This window comes from Hipposideros armiger, unplaced genomic scaffold (genome assembly GCF_001890085.2).
Source record: "Hipposideros armiger isolate ML-2016 unplaced genomic scaffold, ASM189008v1 scaffold_641, whole genome shotgun sequence".
NCBI classification, from domain to species: domain Eukaryota; kingdom Metazoa; phylum Chordata; class Mammalia; order Chiroptera; family Hipposideridae; genus Hipposideros; species Hipposideros armiger.
This window is the reverse complement of record NW_017731991.1, coordinates 484,653-509,659: the sequence shown is the minus strand read 5'-3', so window position 1 is coordinate 509,659 and position 25,007 is coordinate 484,653. Positions and strand designations below refer to the sequence as shown.

At 35.2% G+C, this 25,007-nt stretch overlaps 1 protein-coding gene across 1 annotated transcript in view; it reads right to left on the bottom strand.

Moving 5' to 3' along the window:
• Nucleotides 1-25,007, bottom strand: part of LOC109372539 (sodium/hydrogen exchanger 9B1) — a 52,382-nt gene that overhangs the window by 19,234 nt on the left and 8,141 nt on the right. The window contains 3 exon segments of the mRNA XM_019625885.1: nucleotides 5,276-5,403; nucleotides 6,789-6,931; nucleotides 8,163-8,333. Coding sequence (XP_019481430.1) covers nucleotides 5,276-5,403; nucleotides 6,789-6,931; nucleotides 8,163-8,333 — 442 coding nt within the window.

The following is a 25,007-nucleotide window of genomic DNA, read 5'->3' as shown; positions in this document are numbered from 1 at the left end:
AAGGAAAAAAAATGATACCAATTTTATTTTTATTAAAAGGGAACTTCTTGACAAACAAGAAGTACAGGAAACTTTCCTTGATATAATATTAAAAATTGACTACCACCCTGCAGTAAAGATGATATTAATGGTGAAGTATTAGAAACAATCTCATTAAAATTATTAAAAAGTTAGAAATGTCTCTTTTTTTCTACTACTAATATTCAACATTGACTGGATGTTCTATAAAACACAATAAAATAGAGATAACAGTACAAATACTGGTAAAGGAAAAGACATAAGTTTATTCGAAGACAGGATGTTTATATAAGAACTAATAAGAGCACTAATATGTACATTTAGCAAGGTAGTTGTACACAAGATCAACTTTGAAAACTCAAAAGCAGGACATCTGCTTACTGGCATGAAGGAATATAGGCTCTGGTGAACACACCTAGAAAACCAGAAAAAATATAAGTAACAACTATTCTCAGACATTGGGTAGCAGACAGTTACAAATAAGAAAAGGGAAACAAATGAAGTAAACATCACCATTGTCCAGGCGTTTTGCTTGGGATCAATTTCAAGGCTGTGGTGGAGAGAAATCAACCAAAGAACAACAAACATGCTGAGTTGAGGAGAGGAATTTGGGGAAGCCAAGGCAGCTACAATTTTCAGTACAGAGTGAAAGAGGGAATGACAAAAAGAAAGTTCCAGAAATTTGCGTCAGGGGCTCCCTGTATCTTTGGTTGAATACCAAGGAGTGCAGGCATAGAGTAAAAAACCCCACAAAGCTGGACAAGCATAACTCCTGAAGAAAGATTATTGAGGAGCAGTAAGAGTAATTTCCAGAGCTCACAGAAGCCTGTTGAAACCTTTGAGTTCCCACTAGCTGGAGTGGAGATACCTTATCAAACACATAGGGCATTCAGTAAACACAGAAGGGCCACACCTTTGAAAGGGACTAAATTAGCTCTACAGTAAGGCTACTTTACACAACCCCTAAAAGATCTTAAAAACAAGCCTTGAAAGGATCAACTAATTCACAAATAATTTATGACTGCCATCTAGGACAAAGTCCAACAAAATCCAGAATTCAACAATGTGAAACCTATCTAGTCTAGCTTCTGATCATTAGACATATGAAGAGGTGGGATAATGTAACCCATAACCAGCGGTGGTGTTGGGGGGCAGAAATCAGTCAATACAAACAGACCCACAAATGACAGCAATGTTGGAAATGGCAGATTAGTATGTTAAAGCAGTTGTTATAAATATATTCCATATGGTTAAGGATTTAAAGGAAAATGTGAACATGAGGAAAAACAATGGAAGATAGAATAAAGAACAAAAAGGAACTTTTGGAAATAAGACACAATAGCTGATGGAAACCACCTAAATGTCTGTCGACAGATGAACGGATAAAGAAGATGTGGTATATAAGAATGCAATGCAATAGTATTCAGCCATGAGGAAAAAGGAAATCCTGCCATTGTGACAACATGGGTAGACCTTGAGAGTATTACACTAAGTGAAATAACTCAGACAGAGAAAGACAAACACTTTCTGGTCTCATTTATATATGGAATCTAAAAAAGCTGAACTCATAGAAACAAAGAGTACAATGTGGTTAGTAGGGGCTGAGGGTGGGGGAAATGAAAAGATATTGGTCTAAAAAGTATAAACTCCTACTTATAAGATGATTATGGTTTGGGGAATTTAATGTACAGCATGGTGATTATAGTGAATAATACTGTATTAAATACATACTTGAAAGTTGCTAAAAGAGTAGATCTTAACTGTGCTCACCACAAAAAAGAAATGGAAAATATGTTACAAGATGGAGGCATTAACTAATGTACCGTCGGCAATCATTTTGCAATATATAAGTGTATCAAATCAACACACTGTACACCTTACACAATGTTATATGTCAAATATATCTCAATAAAGCTGGAAAGATAAATGTAAAAATATATGATGGCTTATGATAATTAAAAAATACAATATCTGAATTGAAAATTTCACTGGATAAGACTAACAGAAAGTTGAACACTACAGAAGAAAAGATCAGTTAGTTTGAAGACATAGGAATAGAATATATCCAAAATAAAGCACAGAGAGTAACATAACTGAAAAAAATTAATAGAGTATCAGGGACCTATACAGACTAATATCAAGCAGTTAACATGTTTAATTGTAGTTCTAGAAGAAAGAAAGAGAAGGGGGACAATATATTTAATAAATAATGGCTTAAAAATTTCCAAATTTGATGAAAAACTATAAAACCACAATCTGACACCACTATATGCCCAGTAAAAAATGCTTAAATTAAATTGACACTACCAAGTATTGGAGAAGATATGGATGGCTTAGAATTTCATACGTTGTTGGTGGGAATATAAAATACAACAATACTTTGGAAAACTGTATGGCAGTTTTTTAGTAAAATTAAACATTATCTTACCATAGGTCCCAGCAATTCTATTCCTAGATATTTCCCTAATAAATGAAAACTAATGTCCATACAAAGGCTTGAATGCAAAAGTTCATAGCTTTGTTTGAAATAGTCCCAAACTGGAAACAATCCAAATATTCACCAACAAGTAAGTGGGTGAAGCTGGCGGTATATTCACACAATGAAATACTACTCTGCAATAAAATGGAATGAACTACTAGTCATAATATGGATGCATCTCAAAAACAACTTGCCGACCAAAAGAAGCCAGAAACAAAAGAATGCATACTACATAATTCCATCTATTTAAAATTCTAAAAAAGTCTGATCTATTGTGACCAAAAATAGATTATGGTTTGCTTGGGGCCAGTATGAAATTGATTGGGGTGGGATACAAGAGAATTTTGGGAAGTAATGAAAATGTACTGCATCTCAGTTTTGCAGGTGGATACATGGGTATATAATATTGTCAAAACTGATTGAAATGTTAATTCAAAATGGGTGCTCATTTTTGTATGTAAACTATATTTTAAGAAAAGTGATTTAAAAAAAATTCGTAGCTTTCTTATACACCTAAAAAACTAATTAGAAAATGTTATGAAAAATCTCATTAACAACATCAATAAAAAACACAGAATACCTAAGAACAAAACTACGAAATAGTCTAGACCAGCGGTTCTCAACCTGAGGGTCACGACCCCTTTGGGCGTCGAACGACGCTTTCACAGGGGTCACCGGGTACTCACATGTAGGCATATCTGCATGTGGGCCTGGAGATGGATAGAGGAGTGGTGTCTCGGTTCCTAAGACCATCGAAAATATGTGTTTTCCGATGGTCTTAGGCGACCCCTGTGAAAGTTGAGAACCGTTGGTCTAGACCTTTATAAAAATCATAAATATTGTACTTCAGATAACACCCAAATAATTAGAGAGACATTTCACATTTGTGGATAAAAATCCTCAATATTATAAAGATGTGTCATCTCTCCCTCAAATTAATTTATTAATTCAGTGCTATGCCAATTAAAAATCTCTCAGGATTTTCCACTGAGCTTGACAAGCTGATTCTAAAATTCATTTGAGAGAATAAGAGCTCAGAATGAAAAATCAAGTAAATGTAAAAAAGACACTATTTTTATAAAGGTAAAATAGCTAAAACTGTATAATAGTGACATACAAATAGAGAAAGTAGACTGGAAGAAAACAGAATACAAAGTGTAGAAACAAATCTATGGAATTAATTACATGATAAAATTGACATCTGCATTTAGAGTGGGGGCAGGGAGGGAAGGATTGTCCATAAATGGTAGCTGTTGAGACAACAACCTATTCACATGGAAAAGAATGTTGCAAGATCCCCACACATAATAAATTCTAGCTATTTTAAAGAATTTAAAAAAACTGAGCTTGAAAGTAATAAGAATAAATTATAGAAGAATATATTTGTGACCATGATATATAAAGCACCTTTTGAGTGACTCATAGAAAGGCATTAAACATAAAGAGAAATATTGTTAAATTTGATTATATTAAAAAGCCCTTTGGTGTGTTAGAAGCATACAACCCCTATGCCCACCCAGCCTTTTTTTTTTTTTTTTGATTTTCAAGGTCAAGTGAAAGGCTTTTATGTATTGGCCCTTCTATCTGGTAGAAATCATAAAATACATTTTTTAGACTGAAAAGGTTACCATCTGCAAAGTTAAATACTGGGATAAGATATTTATTATAATACCTATGACAAAGCATTGATATAATGAATAGGAAAGAAAAATAACTCAACAGAAAAGTAGACAAAGCATATGAACAGGCTGATCACAGATAGGAGACATGATTTATATAAAAATATACAAAATAATACTCTTTTCTCTATGGAGATTTAGAAGCCTGGGATGTTATTTCTTTTTTATTTATTTAATTTTAGCTGAGCCATCCTGCTACCTATTGGCAGCTTAGTCACCGGGCCTCGAACCGCTGTTGCTCAGAGCTCAAACTCTTGAGCGAGCTCTTAACTAACTGAGCCACTCGGCCGGCCCCCAGGATGTTATTTTTAAAGGTCTATAAAATTCATAAAAGTTGTCACTTTGGGTTGGAGTATAGGCATTAGGATTTGAAGGCATGGTCAAAAGACTTTGACTTTTATTTGTAAAGCTCTAATTTTTCAAAAGTAAAATACATTTGGGTACTTACAATAAAATTTAATTTAAAAGATTCATTGAATTTAGCAGTAAGTATGTAATTAGTGAACTTGCCTATACATTTCATTGAAATAGATAAGTGGAAGCAAAAGTTAAATGAACTGAAAAATGAACAGAAGTTCAGGATCCAGAAGTAGTGATTGTAGAATGTTTTACTGAGGAATTTGGACATAAAGTGACATGGGTGGTGGAAAATAATAGATAGGACATTGGATATAGGGAAGAGTATTTGTTTGTTTGTTTTATTTTTTTGTTGTTATAATATCTATACAAAATTTCTCTCATATACTGTATGTATATATAATACATACATGTAGTGTATAAGGAAAAGGCCATTATATAGGTTAAAAAATACAGATAGATTACAATACAGGAGGGAAGTAATAAATTGATAAAGTGAATTATTTGGGCATTAAACATTTGGAGACTATGCATGTTTATCAAGGATATAGTAGATTTAGAACATGGCTCTAGTTCTGACCAACTGATTTCTAAGGTTTTTTTTTTTTGTTTGTTTGTTTTTTACCACTGTGAAAAGAATTCTAATGAGAAGCCTGTCTATACAATATTCTGAACATATCAATATTTTTAAACCAAGCATCCTTAACTGGATATTTTCATAGGAAAAAATGAAAAAAGTTACCCTAATAGAAATGCCCATTGCCAGGGAAAATTCATAAGGAAGTGGGAAATAACAGCCGCCGAACACGCTTCCATGAGGCACGGACCCATAGACAATCTTAAACAAACTCCCTTCAAATGCTTCAAAGCCTGAAACATAAACACAGTCATATTTAGACAAACTTATAATCATCAGAAAGAAAATGATTTAAGCAAATATTAAAATATAAAGCCTTTTCTTTGAGTAATAAGCTTTTACTAAACTAAATCTCCCTGATTGTTCTACTAGGTTTGAAATGTTAATACAGCTCATTTGATATGTCTTCATAGATTGGATTATAACCTATTTCATATTTTATAAAACATCATTATATTTTATTAAAAAGATCCATTTCTCTGTGATTAAATAACAAATCCTACCTTCCTTAATCTTCCTAGTAAATTGTATCATGAAAATATAGGTTTATTTCCATAATTTAATGTCTATAGATGAACTGTTTGATTAACTTAATAATTATAAATAGAAAATATCAACACGAGAAAAGAGAAAAACCACTTAAAAACTGCACAATTAACTAAAAGGGAGAACTTTAAAATTTTCTCATTGGTTCAAATTTTCTACTAGGGAATATAACAAATTATCACCATCTATAATTATTTATCCTCTTGAGATATTACCACTAGGCTTATATTTTATTACCACTTGGCTTATATTTGCCACATTTATTTGGGAAGCTGTTATACTCATGAATGTTTTAAAAATCCAAATAGAATTGTGATCTCTAGATAGTAATACTTTAGGAAATATTATAAATAAAAGATTAGCTTTTACAATACAAAGATAATCAGGAACATAGTACTTCTGTGGGAAAAAATTCATGAAACAAAAATAGTATTGAATGTCAACTATAATTAAAATAAATAAATAAATAAATAAATAATATATGTAGTCATGGGACGTAAAGTACAGTATAGGGGATATAGTCACTGGTATTGTTATAGCTATATACAATGCCATAGAAGTAGTAGATTGGGGGGGTTATCACTTTGTGAGGGGTGTGTATGTCTAACTATTATGTTGCTTTGTACACCTGAAACTAATAAAAAATAAAAAATATATATTATTGAAATTCTTAATCTCTCTGAAAAAATATAACAAAACAGAACAAAAGCAAAAAACTTTTATGGGGTGACCTTACCCTTTGTTAACTGAAAAGTAAATAGTTCTCCATAGATAAGCCACAACTCCCAAAAAACACAAATGCTGCATATGGGACATTTAGCTCTCTGCAAATAATTAAAGGCTATCTCTAACAGAGATTTGAGATCACAGTGATTTCTCTTTATACCGGTAATAATGATGACAAGAAGGAGAAACTAAGGCAACAATATTTCTGCAAAAATTTTGTTCATTATTTTAGTTTTGCTTAAAGACTCCATTTGAAACAGCTATAACACAAATTCTTCACCTTTTTCTTTTCTACCAGCCTCTGATATTTAAAGTAACATTACTCAAGGTATAATTGGAAATCTACCTCTGTATCAAGTCCAAGTCCGGCTCGTATTAGTATAACAGTAAGGGCAATGTTTCTTAAAGTTGAAGACCACGTGTTACTAATACGGACATGCTTACTGAGGAATGGAACATTCCTGATGATAAAACCAGCCAGTAACATCCCTTTAAAAAAAAAAAAAGAAAATAAACTATGTTTAAGTCAGTTCAATTTTCAAGAGAGAAAACAGAAATGTTTCATTTCCCCTCTTCAAACACTGTATGTCTTTCATTACTTTGGTGAAAGGCAAGTTATATACAAGTAGAGGAGGATGCATATATAAAGAAATGACATATCTGAATGGGGTAAAAGTAATCCAGTGTTGTTAGAACATAAAGGGCAAGGATGGAAGTCACATCATGGGCAGGAAGGGTCAGATTGTGAATAGCTAGCCCCACCCCGCAGGCCTACCCGCTTTAGAAGAGTAAGGCACCATGGGAAAATTTTAGGCAGGAGGTGACATAATGAGTTTTGTATTTTCTATGTGAGAGTCTTGGTGAATTAGACAGACGTAAAACTGGAGGAGAGACCAATTAAAAACCTTTGCCACAGTCCCTGAAATAGTTGGAAAGAAATAGCCTAAGATAGGATAAGAGTAAAACTCTTGGAGAAGAGGAAAAAAGTTTCAGTGAATCCTTAGGAGGTACTGAAAGGGTGTTGCGGACATAGAACGGGTGTTAGAGATAATTTCTATTGACAGTGTACTAAATATTTGGGTGTATTTAATACTTAGAGACACCTCTAATAGAAGTTCTTCCACCAATTTTCCTCTTTCCAGCTGGAGATTTGTGTAATAATGGTGATGAAGAAATAGGTTATAACACTGGTCAGGAAGATGATGATGCCATGAATACACATAGCTTACTCAAGAACCATAAAGGCTTTTGGCGCCCTAGTCACTAATATTTGGATCTTGTAATTGTATTTGAATTAGGTTATCTACAGAAAAACTCAGTCTTTTCCAATTTTTTCCTTTTCTATAGTACATTTAAAATGAAGTAAAAATATCCTATTAAATGATAAAGTAATAAGAATCCTGTATTGTAGAAAGGTACACTTGAAACCTATATAATTTTACTAACCAATGTCACCCCAATAGATTTAGTAAAAAAAGAATCCCATATTGAGTATATTTAAATTATTTTAAAATATGTCAGAAAAAAATCAGTGTGTATATATAGAGAATAAGTATTTCTATAAATGATCTATATATACATATATAGTACATAATATATCAATAAGTTATATAAATCATATTACATTGAAATATTTCCAAATTATATCTATTCCAACTAGAATATGTTCATAATTTACATACAGTCAATACAGAGAAATGAAAGCTAATTCTACCCTTACCAAGAAGAGGTGGAAGTTGAGGCACTGCAGGTATTCTAATGAGTTTCAAAAGCTGCCCCCCAAGTATGGCACTACAAAAGATAATTAACAGTGCAAATAAATTTCCACCAGGGAGACTGTCACGGCCTGAGATTGACCAGGTTACACACCATATCATACAAAGGAAAACTCCTGAAACATAAAAAAACACATATCTATATATCTGCATAGACATAGATATATACATATAAAAGATGACCTCTATTTTATTAAATATCATATTAATAGCCAGTCCTATATAGCGTAGGCTAAAGTCACTTGCTAGTATGGTTGAAGAAATATCTGTTTAACATATATTCCAAAGTGCATGTCAATTAATGGGACAAGTTTTAAACAAAGTTTTTATTTTAAAAAATATTTTAAAACTATGAATCCTTTAAAGTGATAAACATTTCTCATAATATATTACATCTCTAAAACGTCACGGCACTATAATGAGCTTTCATTTTATATTTTAAAGTAGCTTTTCTATCAGGAATAGCTGTGATAAGAATTGTCAAATTTATTGACAATCACATTGACAGGGTGCCAAATTTTTTAACAGGAGCAGAGTAAATCTTTGCATTGAAAGGACAACTCAGTTGATATTTGGTATAAATTATTAAAGGGAGTGAAAAGAAAGTAAACCTAGTCTTTGGGAGAATATAAAGTATCTTAGACTGTGTGTAGGAAGCGGAAGTAGTCAGAGTGAGTAAGGACAAGGTAGTAGACATCTTGTTTCTGGCAGCTAGATACTAAGGAAAGGCCCTACTCACAGGGGCATCCATAGATTTCTATAAAGGACCGATAGTTACACTGTAAATTGCCATCTGCAAATTAAATGGCTACCTTCATTTACTGTGAATCATAATTTCTAATGCTTTTTCAGGTTCTTAAAATAGCTTAAGCACATTTTTCAGTTGTGATTCCTTTTTGGCTGCATAGAACTAACAAGGAGGATTTTGACAAACTCAGGCAGTAAGTTAGAACTAAGATTCTTGTCCCTTTCCCACTGACTACTGTTATTCCATGAACACTGGAAGGACTGCACTCCTACTAAAATAGTGGACCAGAAAACATTCTACTGACAAAGAGAAAAGAAAAGGCAGTTTGTCTGATCTCTGAGCGATAAAATCACCTCTGAGAATTAATATTCAAAATATGCCTCAACTACCTTATATTTAGGGCTCAAATTTATATGATTTGAATGGTTTGGGAACCCTTAAACCCTATACCTACCAAAAAAAAATCATCTTCCCATGGAACTATCCCTAAGGCAGTTAGTAGGTGTTAGTTCAAAATATCCCAATAAACACTCCTGACTCCAGATGGCATAAATTCCCAAAGATAAAGCCCTACTGAATCTTAAGTTAAAATAAAACCTTACAAAATAAAAAGTAACCCCCTATGAACAAAAGTTAATAAATACAACAAAGAATGAAATTAGATATCCAAAAATCTCAGCTAATAGAACTACTAGATAGATACTACTAATATAAAATATGTATTTTCAAAGAAACTCAAACAACTTAAAAAGACTGAAGACATAAGAAATACCCAGAAGCAATATAAAAGAATCAAAGAGAACATCTAGAAAGAAACTAAAAAAGTTACTGAAATTAAAAAAAAATTACCAGATACCTTAAACAGCAGATTAGATACCGCTGAAGAGAGAAATGTGGCAAACTGGTAGATATTAAGAAATTACCTGGGGTGTAGCATAGAAAAAAAAAAAAGAGGTGGAAATTATGAGATATTTAGATTTTGAAAAAGGTGGAAAATACATGATGGTAGTTCCAGAAACAGAACTGAAAGAGTGAAGAAGAGACAATATTTGAGAAGATAATTGACAAAAAATTTACAGAATTGATTAAAACGATAATCAATTCTGTACTGATTTGGAAACAAAATGAGTTCTCACAAGAATTAAATAAAAATAAATACTTAGACACAATGGTAAGAAACTATAGACAACCAAATTCAAAAATAAAGTGTTAAAGAATCCAGAGAGACATAGGTTAGTTATAAAGAAATAAACATTAGAGCAGATTCTCAATTTTCAACAGCAACAGTAGACGCTGGAAGAAAATAAAGTCTTCAAAACGCAAAAATAGAATATCCAATGATAAATTCTGCAGCCTGTTAAACTATCATTCAAGCAAAGGACAAATTAAAGACATTGTCTAGCAAATATATCTAAAAACATTTTGCATATTTACTGAGGGAAAAAAACTATTGGAAGATATTCTTTAGGAATAAGGACATAGGACGAAGAAATTTGTAAACATGTAGGTTAGTCTAAGCAAGATTTGATTGTACAACACATTACTAATCAAAATTGCTAAATCACAGGATACAAAAATAAGTTGGTGAAGGATTTCCCATAATAATGATATAAAGGAGTTGGCAATTTATTTCAACCAAATAAAGCCCAACATATAAAACTATACAAAAATAAACAAAACAACTATTCCAGGACCCTGAAAACTGAGCAAAGGAATTATCAAATTGAGAAGTGTTAATTCTTGAAAATGTGCTACAGTTTGGGTAGAATCAATGAGTCCGGGGCCTTTCCTGCCTGGGATTGCTACCATTCCTTCCCTCCTTCTCCCCACTTGCTCCTCAGTTGGGAAAAACTATAATTTTACAAATATGCACTAGATGTAAAACCAGCAGCTTTGCTGCCGGAAAAGGTGGGGGTGGATTTGATATGAAGTAAAGGGAGAAAACCCATGGCTTTGCCAGCTAGTAATGGCAGACTGCATTGGGAATAGACAGAAAAAAACCATGAAGTTTTGCTAGTTTGAGGTTGTAGTCCAAGTTGGGGTGAGTGACAGACCACCTAAAAATGTAACTGGGAGATTCTGGACATGAGAAAGTCATAGAAAGGTTGAGATAAGCTGTCCACATATCCATGAGTGCTTGGGAAAGTACTCATATGCAAGTGAAGGGAAAACTTAAGGCAGTATGGCAAAAAGTAAAAAATGATGTGAGACTTGCAGCAACTTTGAATGCATTCTTCAATCTACCTACAGATTACTTGGCAGATGATGGAAGTCTTATTGGCTTGAAAACAATGTCTCCCCAAAATCATCAGGTGACTACTAAGCTATGCAGACAAAAGGGAAACCTCTATGCAGATAGGATAAGCAAACAAACAAACAAACAAAAGTTGATAAGAGACATCAGCTGCTGTAAACCATAGGGCTGAAATATTCCATTGTTTAAGTATATGCAAATTACTAAAAAAATACTAAAAACAACAAAAACCTTGAAAAATAAAATTGACTCAGCATTTGCAATAATACATAACTAAAATATTTAATTTTTATCCAAAACTTAATAGACATGCAGAGAAACAAGAAAAAAATCAATTAATAGACGCTCACTGAGTGAGTCCAGGTATTGGATTAACAGACAAAGTTTTCAAAACAGCTATTATAAACATGTTCAAATAATGAAAATATGACACCAATGTGCCACTTAATAGAGAATATCAATAAAAAGATAAAATTTATTTAAAAATGGAAATCTGGAATTAAACATACAGTTGAAACGAAATATTCACGAGAGGCTCAACCACATATTTGATTTTGTGAAAGAAAATATCAACAAACTTGAAAATAAATCAACAGAGAATAATCAATCTGAAGAACAAAAAGAAAAATAGATGAAGCAAAAAGAACAGAGTTTGAGACATCTAAGGGGTACCATCAAGAGTACTAACATATACATAATGGGAGTCCCAGAAGGAGAAGAGAGAAAAGAGAAAAAAAAATTGAAAATACAATGTCTAAAAACTTCCCACATGTAATGAAAAAACATTCACCTACAGATATAAGAAACTCAACAAATTTTAAATAGAATAAACCCAAAGAGATCCACACCTAGAGATATCATCAAATTTCTGGCAACTAAAGACAAAGATAAAATCTTGGAAGTAGCAAGGGAAGTGACTCACCATATACAGGAGAATAATAATATGATTAATAGCAGCATTTTCATCAGAAAAAAATGGAGGCCACATGGAAGTGGAGAGGCATTTCAAAAGTGCAGAAAAAAATAACTGTCAGTTAAGAATTCTATATCCAGTAAAACTATTCTTCAAAATGAAGCTGGAGATTAGATGAAGTAGAGGATCAAATCAGTGATTTAGAAGACAAGGTAGCAGAAAACACCCAACTGGAACAACAAGAAGAAAAAAGAATAAAAAACAAACAAACAAACAAATCCAAATAACTATGAAGATAGTTTAAGAGTCCTCTGGGACAACATCAAGCATAACAACATTCACATCAGAGGAGTACCAGAAGGAGAAGAGAGAAAGCAAGGAATCAAGAACCTATATGAAGAAATAATAACTGAAAAATTCCCTAACCTGATGAAGGAAACAGACATACAAGCCCAGGAAGTGCAGTGAGTCCCAAGCAAGATGAACCCAAACAGGCCCACACCAGGACACATTATAATTAGAATAGCAAAAGTTAAAGACAAAGAGAGAATCCTAAAAGGAGTAAGAGAAATACAACTAGTTACTTTCAAGGGACCTCCCATAACATTGTCAGCTGATTTCTCAATAGAAACTTTGCAGGCCAGAATGGATTGGCACAAAATATTCAAAGTGATTGAAAGCAAGGGCCTATAATCAAGAGTATTTTACCCAGCAAGGCTATCATTTAAAATTGAAGGAGAGATAAAGAGCCTCTTAGACAAGAAAAAGCTAAAGGGATTCATTACCACCAAGGCAGCATTACAAGAAATGTTAAAGGGGCTTCTTTAAGAAGAAGAAAGAAAATAAACAAACAAAAGAAGATACAAAATATGAATGATAAAATGGCAATAACTATGTATCTATCAATAATCACTTTAAATGTAAATGAATTAAATGCTACAATCAAAAGACATAGGATAGCTGAATGGATAAGATAACAGGACCCATATATATTCTGTCTACAAGAGACCTACCTCAGATCGAAAGACACACATAGATTGAAACTAAGGGGATAGAAAAAAAATACTTCATGCAAATGGAAAAAACCATTTTATGCAAAAGGAAATGAAAAAAAAAGCCGGAGTAGCCATACTTATATCTGATAAAATATACTTTAAAACAAAGACTATAATAAGAGACAAAGAAGGAATTACATAATGATAAAGGGACCAATCCAACAGGAGAACATCATTCTAGTAAACATCTATGCACCCAACACAGGAGCACCTAAATATATAAACAAAATTATTTTTTCGACCCCCTTCCCCCTCCCCTACTCTCTTCCCCCTCTGCCCCCCACTGCCAGGCCATTGTTCTTAGTCTAGTTGTGGAGGACACCGCTCACTGGCTCATGTTAGTATTATGATCATTGTGTTCTACCTGGCTGAGGCAGTGGGTTGCTGGCCGTTGGAAAGCCGCTCACGGCGGTTCACCGCAGCTCTCGTTGGCTGCCGTCCACTCACACTGGCTGCCGGCCACTCACACTGACTGTCGGCCACTCACACCAGATACCAGCCACCCATGCTTGCTACCGGTAGCTCACGGCAGCTCACAGCAGCACACAGCAGCTCACGCTGGCTGCCAGCCACTCACAGCAGCCCAGCTCCAGGTTGAGCCATTGTTCACAATTTTAGCTGTAGAGGGTGTAGCTTGCTGACGCAGCTTACTGGCTGATGTGGGAATTGAACCGGCAGCCCTGTTGTTCAGAGCCTGTGCTCTTACCAACTAAGCTATTTGGCCGCCCCATAAAATAAATATTGACTAACATAAAGGGAGAGATCAACAATAACACAATCATAGTAGGGGACTTTGACACCCATTGACACCAATGGACAAATCTTCCAGACAGAAAGTCAATAGGGAAACTATGGCCTTAAATGATACAATAGGCCAGGTGGATTTAATTGCTATTTTTAGAGCATTTTACCTCAAAGCAGCAGAATATACATTTATTTCAAATGAACGTGGGATATTTTCCAAGACAGATCACAAGTTAAACCACAAAACAAGTCTCAATAAATTTAAGAAGACTGAAGTTATATCAAGTGTCTTCTCTCACCACAATGGTATGAAATTAGAAATCAATTACAAAGAAACTGAAAAGCACAAATATACACGGAGGCTAAACAACATGCTACTAAACAATGAATGGGTCAACAATGTGTCAAGGAAGAAATCAAAAGATACCTTGAGACAAACGCAAATGAAAGCACAATGACCCAAAATCTATGGGACACAACTAAAGCAGTGTTAAGAGGGAAATTCATAGCAATGCAGGCTTACCTCAAGAAACAAAAAGAATCTCAAATAAACAATCTAACTTTATACCTAATGGAACTGGAGAAAGAACAGCAAACAAAGCCCAAGGAATAAAAGGAAATAATAAAGTAAAAAGAAGAAAATAATAAAGATCAGAGAAGAAATAAACAAAAGAGGCTAAAGGAATACAAAAGATCAATAAAACCAAGAGCTGGTTCTTTGAAAAGATAAACAAAATTGATAAACCTTTAACTAGATTCATCAAGAAGAAAAATAAGAGAGGAAAAAAATTAGAAATGAAAGAGGAGAAGTAATAACGGATACCACAGAAATACAAAAAATTTTCAAAAATTCTAAGAGCAATTATACACCAACAAATTGGACAGTCTGGAAGAAATGGATAAATTCCTAGAAGAACACAATAGAAGCCTAGAAGCCTGAATAAAAAAAAAAAGAAACCAAAAACCCCAGAAAATATGAACCAACCAATTACTACTAACAAAATCAAATCAGTAATCAACAAGCTCCAACAAACAAAAGTCCTGAGCCGATGGCTTCACAGGTGAATTTTACCAAACATTCAAAAAGAATTAACACCATTTTTCTCAAACTATTCCAAAAAAGTCAAGAGGAGTGGAGGCTCCCAAGCTCATTCTATGAGGCCACCATTACACCAATTCCAAAACCAAAGACATTACAAAAAAAGAAAATTATAGACCAATATCCTTGATAAACATAGATGCAAAAATCCTCAATAAAATATTAGCAAACTGAATTCAGCAATACATTAAAAAGATCATACACCACGATCAAGTGGGATTTACTCCTGGTATGCAACTTTGGTTCAATATCTGCAAATCAACATAAACAAAACGAAAAAGAAAAATCATATGATCATATCAGTAGACGCAGAAAAAGCACTTGACAAAATCCAGCAACCACTTATGATCAAAACTCTCAGCAAAGTGGGAATAGAGGAACATATCTCAACATAATAAAGGCCATATATGACAAACCCACAGCTAACATCATACTCAATGGGGAAAAGCCAAAAGCATTCCCCTTAAGATCAAAACAAGAAAAGGATGTCCACTTTCACCATGTTTATTCAACATATTACTGGAAGTCCTAGCCACAGCAATCAGACCAAAAAGAAAACAATGCAAAAAAAAAAAAAAGGGCATCCATATTGGAAAGGAAGGAGAAAACTCATTATTTGCAGATGACATGATACTATATATAGAAAACCCCAAAGACTCCACCAAAAAACTATTAGAACTGACAAGTGAATTTAGTAAATTAGCAAGATACCAAATTAATATTCAGAAATCAGTTGCATTTTTATACACCAATAGTAAACTATCAAAAGAGAAATTAAGAAAACAATCCCATTTACAATTGCAATTAGGAATAAATTTAACCATGGAAGTAAAAGACCTGTACTCAGAAAATGATAAGACATCGACGAGAGAATTTAATAAAGATACAAATAAATGGAAGCATATACCATGCTAATGAATAGGAAGAATATAGTTAAAATGTTCATACTACCCAAATCAATCCATAGATTCAATGCAATCCCTATCGAAATATCAATGACATTTTTCACTGAATTAAAACAATCCTAAAATTTATATGGAACCATAAAAGACCCCGAATAACCAAGGCAATTTTGAGAAAAAAGAACATAGCTGGAGGTATCATGCTACCTGATATCAAACTATACTACAAGGCCATAGTAATCAAAACAGCATGGCATTGGTATAAAAATAGACTCATAGATCAATGGGACAGAATAGAGAGCCCAGAAATAAATCCATGCCTATATGACTCATTTAATCTATGACAAAGGAATCCAGAATATACACCAGAGTAACGAAAGTTTATTCAATACATGGTGCTGGGAAACTGGACAGATACAAAAAAATAAAACTGGATCATGTTCTTACTGCATATATTATATAAGAATAAATTCAAAATGGATTAAAGACTTAAATATAAGACCTGAAACCATAAAACTCCTAGAAGAAACCATAGGCAGTAAACTCTCAAATATTGCCCTTAGTAATATTTTTACTGATATATCTCCTCGGGCAAGGGAAACAAAGAACAAAATAAACAAATAGGACTACATTGAACTAAAAAGTTTTTTCACAGCAAAGGAAACCATCAACAAAAAAAGACACCCTACTAAATGGGAGTAGATATTTGCCAATGATACATCTGATAAGGAGATAATATCCAAAATTCATAAAATACTCATATGACTCAACACCAAAAAAACAAACAATTTGATTAATAAATGGGCAGAAGACCTGAGGAGACATTTCTCCAAAGGACATACAGATGGCCAAGAGACGTATGAAAAGATGCTCAATGTCACTAATCATCAGAAAAATGCAAGTAAAAACCACAATGAGATATCACCTCACACCTGTACAAATGGCTATCATCAATAAATCAACAAACAACAAGTGTTGGTGAGGATGTAGAAAAAAGGGAACCCTCATGCGTTGTTAGTGGGATTGCAAATTAGTGCTGTCACTATGGAAAACAGTATGAAGTTTCCTCAAAAAATAAAACTACCTTATGATCTAGCAATTCCACGCCTGGGTATTTATCACAAGAAATCCAAAATACTAATTCTAAAAGATATATGCACCCCTATATTTACTGCGGCGATATTTACAATAGCCAAGATATGGAAACAACCAAAATGCCCATCAATAGACAACTGAATAATAAAGATGTGGTATACATATACAATGGAGTATTACTCTGTTTGCCATAAAAAAGAATGCAATCTTACCATTTGTGACAACATGGATGGACCTGGAGCGTATTATGCTAAGTGAAATAAGTCAGACTCAGAAAGACAGATACCATATGATCTCACTCATATGTGGAATCTAAAGAACAAAACAAACAAACAAAACAAAAATGGACCCAGAGATACAGAGAGCAAATTGATGGTTACTGGATGGGAGAAGGGTTGGGGGGCTGGGTGAGAAAGGTAAAGGAATTAAGAAGTACCAATTGGCAGTTACAAAATAGTAATGGGGATGTAAAGTACAGTATGGGGAATACAGTCAATAATATTGTAAAAACTATGTATAGTGTTAGGTGGATACTAGACCTATCGGGATGATCAATTCATAAATTATTTAAATCTCTAACCACTATGCTGTACACCGGAAACTAACATAAAATATTATTCAACATCAACTATATTTAAAAAAACACTCACAGGGATATACAGTACCGCATAAGGAAAATAGTATTCTAATAACTATGTCCAGTGGCAGATGGGTAATAATAGACTTATTGGGGTTATCACTTTGTGAAGTATAGAAATGTCTAATCACTATGTTGTTTTGTACACCTGAGACTAATAAAAAAATGCATCTTTGAGGGAGGATTGAGAGGCATAACTAACTGGTGGCATCTTTTTTTTTTTAGATTTTTTTTTAATTGGGGAATTGGGGGATGGGAACAGCGCTGGGGAATTGGGGGAAGGGGAACAGACAAGTTGCTGTCATTTTGTTCTTCAGTCTAGTTGTGAAGGACGTTGCTTCACTGGCCCAAGTTGGCACCATCATTGCGCTCTTCCCGGGCGAGGCAGATCAGTCGCCGGCTTCTGGACGGCCGCTCACTGCGGCTGCTGGCCGCTCACGCTGGCTGCTGGCCGCACACGCTGGCTGCTGGCTACACACGGTAGCCCATGGCAACCCACTGCCACAGGGGCTGCAGTCTACGCCGTCGCCGGTGACTCATGGCAGCCCAGCTCCAGGTTGAGCTGTTGTTCAGCATCTTAGCTGTGGAGGGCAGTGTCACTGGCCCTCTGGCGTCTCAAGCCAGCTCTTAACCATTGTTGCCACTCGGCCGGCCCTGGTGGCATCTTTCTCTGAAGTAAAATGACAGAATGTCCTAACTCATGTTTTAGTTGGGGGCAGTGTGAGGGCTGAGGAGGAGATTAGAAATACACGGAAAGCAGAAGAATGTACTCACTCATACCTTCTGCTAATTATGGTTCATTTTGATTAGTTTATTCCCCATCTGAAGAACCTCCTAGAAGTTTAAAAAAGGTAAATCATTCAAGCTTTAGGAGATTATTTCATTAAAGTAATTCACACTAAACCTTAGCTGACATAATCCAAACTGAGGGAAAAGGATTTCTATCAAAGAGTGGGGAATAGGATGCATAGAAATTTGATCAAGGGGAAATTTTTTACAGAGAACTTATACAAAAGGCATTGAGTACCTAGAAAAAGAAGAGGATGGGCGAGTGTCAAGCAAGTGAGGCAGGAAAACATCTACTCATAATTGTGAGTCAATGTCGTAGTAGTTACTAAACATGACCCTCAACTTCTTTGACAACCTCCCGACAAGATGGCATATTTATGGCCCTGAATCTGGGTTGGCTCATTACTGCTTCAACCAGTCAAGATGGTGGGAGATGCTTATGTGATTTCTTTTTTTTTTAAGCTGAGCCATCCTGCTACCTGTTGGCAGCTCAGCGGCTGCTCAGCTCGGGCTGGACTCGAACCGCTGTTGCTCAGAGCTCAAACTCTTGAGCGAGCTGCTTATGTGATTTCTGAGGAGAGACAGTAAAAGGCCTTGCACCTTCCTTTCGGTTTTCTTGAAATACATGCTCTATGGATGCTTTTTAGAATAATTGCTCTTGGCCTCATCTTGCATGCTGTAAACAGTGAAGTCAAATGAAGAAACCATATGTAGACACTTCAAGAGAGCATCAGCTCTTTTTCGTTTCAAACTACAAAACTACATAGTTTTATACCCAAGTACAACCAAAGCCCAGCTGAGCCCAGCTTTGAAGTCATCTCAGCCCAGGCTATAGAAATGAGGGAAGAAATCTCTAGATGATTCTAACCCCAGCCATTTATGGCTGTCCATTCCTGGCCATTTGACTCCAGCAAGAGATCATGGAGCAGAGATGAGCTATCATCTCTGACCCTGCACAAAGTCCTGATGCACTGGATCCATGAGCATAATAAAATAGTTGTGCTTTTTATGTTACTAGGTTTTGGGGAATTTGTTAAACAAAATTAACTAGAACACTTTGGTTTGATGGAAAACACTTTTGTAAAACATTTCCCATGGGACGCACACATTTCTCTGTCTTGTGATCAGAGGCGCTAACTACAGTTAGTTCTGGAATATCTTTGTAAGGATGCTTGTATCAAGAACAGACTTGTAAGATAAAGACAACATGTCCATCTGGAGCAAAACAAAAGTTTGCCTACAGCTTTGGGACAAATAGAAGGTGTCTCCTTTCAGAGCAAAAGCCAGGCATGCTTACTTCTCATTATAAACTATTTGGGTTCCCTGAGCTCAGGGTTCCTTTTCCTTTTAATAACACTTACTGTGTGTGTTGGCATTTATCTGCCCCATCAACACCACCTCATGGGACTTGGGGACAAAGAGAACTAACACAAATATGCTGATGTGCATGCTGCTCACTGTGTCATACATAATAAAGTTCTTTATTTTTTGACCTAAGAGTCTCATGTCTTCTGCCGCATCCATAATACAGTAACAGTCTGGAAGGCAGCTTGCAAGTAGGGTGAAATTTCAGACCCTTCACAGTTCTTGACAAACACGTTAGTTTTAGAGACAGATTTGGGTCCAAATACTGCATAAGTTGGACAGTGAAGAAGGCTGATAGGAAAAAAAAAAGGATTAATTTCAAATATGGTATTGGAGAAGAGCTCTACAGATACACTTGTCTACCAGAAAGAAGAACAAATAGGTCCTAGAGCAAATTAAGTCTGAAATCATCACTGGAGGCAAAAATGACAAAACTGAAGCTGTCCTACTTTGGGCACATCACAAGACGGCAGGGCTCTTTGGAAAAGACAATAGTACTGGGAAAAATTGAAGGCAGTAGGAAAAGAGGAAGACCTAATATGAGATGGATTGACTCCATAAAAGAAATCATAGGCATGAGTCTCCAGGAGCTGAGCAGAGCTGTTGAGGACAAAACGTTGTGGACATCACTCATTCATAGGTGCCAACGCAACAGGAGTTGGAGCTGACTCAATAGCATGTAACACACACTTACTCTTCAAACTTGTTATTTCTGTGATTTGGGTAAAGTTATGTAACCTCTTTGAGTCTCAGTTTTCTCATTTGCAAGTTAAGAAAAAAGTATATATTTTACAGAATTCCTGTGAGAACTAAATGAGGAATTGTATATAAAGAAAATAGAACACAGAAAAAAAAAAAGATTGCCATACTGGATTTAAAAAAAGGAAGATCCAACTATATGATGTTTACAAGAAACACACTTTAGATGAAACATACAGATAGACTTAATGTAAAAGGATGGAAAAGATACATCATGCAAACAGTAATCATAAATCAAAGAAGTAAACAGGAGGGGAATTACAATATGTCTTAAAGAGGGTATACATAAAACATATCAATATCGATGAGATGCTATGTGTGTAGAGGGAAATGTCTAATAGCTTTAAAAACTATTAGACAGAAAGAATAATCTAAAATTGACAATCAAAACTTTCACTTTAAGAAGTTAGAAAAAGGGCCGGCTGAGTGACTCAGTTGGCTAAGAGCGTGAACTCTGAGCAACAGGGTTGCCGGTTCAATTCCCACATGGACCAGTGAGCTGTTCCCGAGCTGAGCTGCCACTGAGCTGCCAACAGGTGGCAGGATGGCTCAGCTGGTGAGAGCATGTGCTCCTAACATTAAGGTTACTGGTTCAACTCCTGCATGGGATGGTGGGCTATGCCCACCTGCAACTAAGATTGAACATGGCACCTTGAGCTGAGTGGTCATGAACTGCCGATGGGCGGCCGGATGGCAACCCGACTTGGAGCTGAGCTAGCTGTGCCCTCCACAACTAAGACCGAAGCACAACTTGGCTGTTCCCCTTCCCCAATTCCCCAGCACTGTTCCCCTCCTCAATTCCCTAATAAAATCTTTAGAATAAAAAGAGAAGTTAGAAAAAGATAAGTAAACCAAACCAAAAGGATGTATGAAATACAAAAAATTTGAGTAGAAAATAATTAAATAGAAAATAAAAAATATTGGAGAAAAATCAATGACACAAAAACTTGATTATTTGAGAAGGTCATCAAAATGGATAAATCTTTAGCTAGACTTACCAAGAAAAAAGAGAGAGGACATAAATTGCTAAAGTCAGGAATGAAAGAAGAAACATCACCATAGACCCTGCAGAAATTAAAAGAATGCTAGGGAAATTTAAACTTCAAGCCAAAAAATGAGACAACTTAGAGGAAATAGAGAAATTCCTAGGAAAACACAGATTATTAAAACTGATTCAAGAAAAAAGAAAAAATCCAAATACACTAAAATCAAGTGTTTGCTATTTAAAAAAATATGGAGAGTATATGGAACAAGTTTAGTTACTATGTTATTGGGGGAGATAGTGGAATTAGATAGAATTCAGTTGATTTAAGATCCAAAGATGCTCTGAACTGGATGGTATCCACCTGGATTATATACAGGATGGTTGAAAAATTTGGGCCTTAAGGTTACTTATGAAACTGCAGCTCAACTCCTGAAAAAAGAAAGAGGAAGGGGGCATGGGACAGAAATGATCTTCCAGGAAAGAGGTCAGAAAATTTTTTCAGTAAAGGGCCAGATTGGAAATATTTTTGACATTATGAGTCATATGGTCTTTGTTACAACTACTCAAATTTGCCATTTTGGCAAAACTTTATAAAACAAGTAGGAACTGGATTTGGTCCATGAGCTGTAATTTCCTAGTTCTCATTCTAACAGCTGAAATAGAAGAATATACTTGGATATAAATAAAGAGGAGACTGCTTTGGCAGAAAATTACTGTGAGGGCCCTATGAAGATTCCTTGGGTTCTGTTTTTCCTAACATCTTTATTCCAGCAGGGCTACAACAATTTTCTCTGCCCCATATGCTTTTTCTGTAGTTAATCATATTTCATGGAATTTTACTAACTAGATATTTACTTGAATAAATAAGCACCTCCTTTAAAATTAACCTATTTGCTAATTGCTCAACAACAAGCTGAGAGCAGATAAACTAAATGATGAGAGTTTTGATTAAGTAAAAAAGATGGGATGAAGGGAGAGAAAGAAATAAGAACAAAACCAAGCTAGTTCAAGATGGCAGACAGGGCACACAAGACCTAACTGAAATAAAAGTATAGAAACACAGAAAGGAATACATATGCAATCATAAAGGCAACTGGGGGAGTGGTTGTCACACACAGTTCTGGGAGATGAAAGCAGATAAGACCAAGATGAAGGATGGAAATGGGTGGAGAAAGCTGCATCCTTGAATATGTGAGGTAGCTACAAAAGAAATCCAGTTGACAATGGAAACTGAAAGAATCCAAGGCTTGGAGATAGTACACACCTAGAGGCAGGAGTGAGGAAATGGGGCTGAAAAGAGGGAAATTAATCAAGGGCTTGTACATTGTACAACAGCTCCAGTCAGCAATTCCACTCCTTTCTCCATTCCTGTACTTAGAAACTGCAAGAATTTATCATACTTTAAATAACTGAATGTATTATATAAGGGACATCTAAAGCTTCAGGAGTAATTGTCAGAGTTCCAGAGTAAAAACATCTTATTCTGGTATGTGGAAAATCCACGACCTCATAGCTAGCTCTATGTCCATTCACCACAAACCAAGGCCCATTAGTCAATAAAGCTTTTTCCTGCTCAGGCAGAAGACTGTCTCAGAGGAGGAACCCAACAAGAAAACAGTCCTACCTTCAGAGCAGCATATGAGTAGTATATCCACATAAGCTACTGAGACCATCCTTCTTAAATGTCAGACAACCAAGGATCACCAGCATAAAACAAGAACCAGCAACATCAAAGTGAAAAGTCGAATAAAACAAACTAAAAAACTAACCTCAGATGAAACGGATAATTCAGGGACCGGAATAAAATAAAACAAAAAAATAAAATTATATTTTCAGAGATTTGAGCACATACATAAAATAAGAACATAATACAAATAATTAGACAACAAAAAAGTTTTTGGTGATAAAATAAGTATGATTGCTGAAATGAAAAACTGGAAAAATGAAAAATATCTGACTAGAAGAGAGAATTAAAAAAAGGGAGGGGGGAAAACTGTCAAGGAATTAATATGCAAATTTCTCAGTGTTCAAATTGAAAGGTTCAATGAAGTGCCCAACACCAAGGATGAAAGGGTCCATACCTACACTTATCACTGTGAATGTTGTAATATCAAGGATATATAGAAGATCCTAAAATCTTCTAAATACTTAAAAAAAAGCCATTTCCAAGAAAAATCATAAAACAGATTTGCATATTATATCTCAGTAGCAACTCTAGATACTGGAATGGATGAACCCTTCCAAAATTCTCAGAAAAATTATTTCTAATCTACAATCACATATCTAACTTATCAAGTTTGAAGGCAGAATAAAATTTTCTTTTCATATGTGAGGTATCTGCAAGTTTAGTTCTTATGTATCTTTATTTTAGGCAGTTACTTGAAGATCTATGCTAACAAAATCAGGAGGAAACCAGGAAAGGTGAAAGATTTTTATCTTGGAAACACTGGCTCAAAAGTAGGAGAGCATTGAAACGAAGCCCAGTCTTCCACTGACCTGGAAAGCAACCCTATTAGATACAGGCAGAACATGCAGGTCTCTAGGAAACAAAAAAAAAACTCCAGGAATAAATAGGTATTTTAAAAAGTTTATGAAATTATGAAGACACTAAAAAGATCAGTGGCTGCCTGGGGATTCCAGACAGCAAAAGAAATTAATAGGCAGAGCACAGGAGATTTTTAGGGCAATGAAATTATTCTGTATGATACTGTAATGGTGAGTATAAGTCATTATACATGTCAAAAACCACAGAATGTAAAACACAGAGTGAAGCCTAATGTAATTTATGGATTTTATTAATAATGTGTAATATTGGTTTATCAATTGTAACCAATGTATCCCACTAATGCAAGATGTTAATAATAGGGGAACTGTCTGTGGGGTGCTGGTGGTGGTGAGGGGTTCTATGGGAACTCTCTGTACTTTCCACTCAGTTTTTCTGTAAACTGAAAAACAAAAAAACTGCTTAAACAATAAAGTCTTTTATTTTTTTTAAAGATTTTTTATTGGGGAATTGGGGCAGGGGAACAGCATTGGGGAATTGGGGAAAGGGAACAGACAAGTTGCTGTCCTTTTGTTCTTCAGTCTTGTTGTGGAGGACGTTGCTTCACTGGCCCATGTTGGTATTATCGTTGCGCTCTTCCCAGGTGAGGCAGTCACTCACTGGCCATTGGACGGCTGCTCATGGTAGCTCATGAAAGCTCATGCCCGCTGCTGGCCAGCCCCACTTCAGCCTATACTGTCGCCAGCGACTCACGGCAGCCCAGCTCCAGGTCGAGCTGTTGTTCACCATCTTAGCTGTAGAGGGTGCAGTGTCACTGATCCTCATGTGGGATCTGAACTGGGGCCCTGCTGCTCAGAGCTGGAGTCCCAAACAAACTCCTAACCAACACGCCACTCGGCAGGCCCTAAAGTCTTTTAATATATATATATATATATATATATA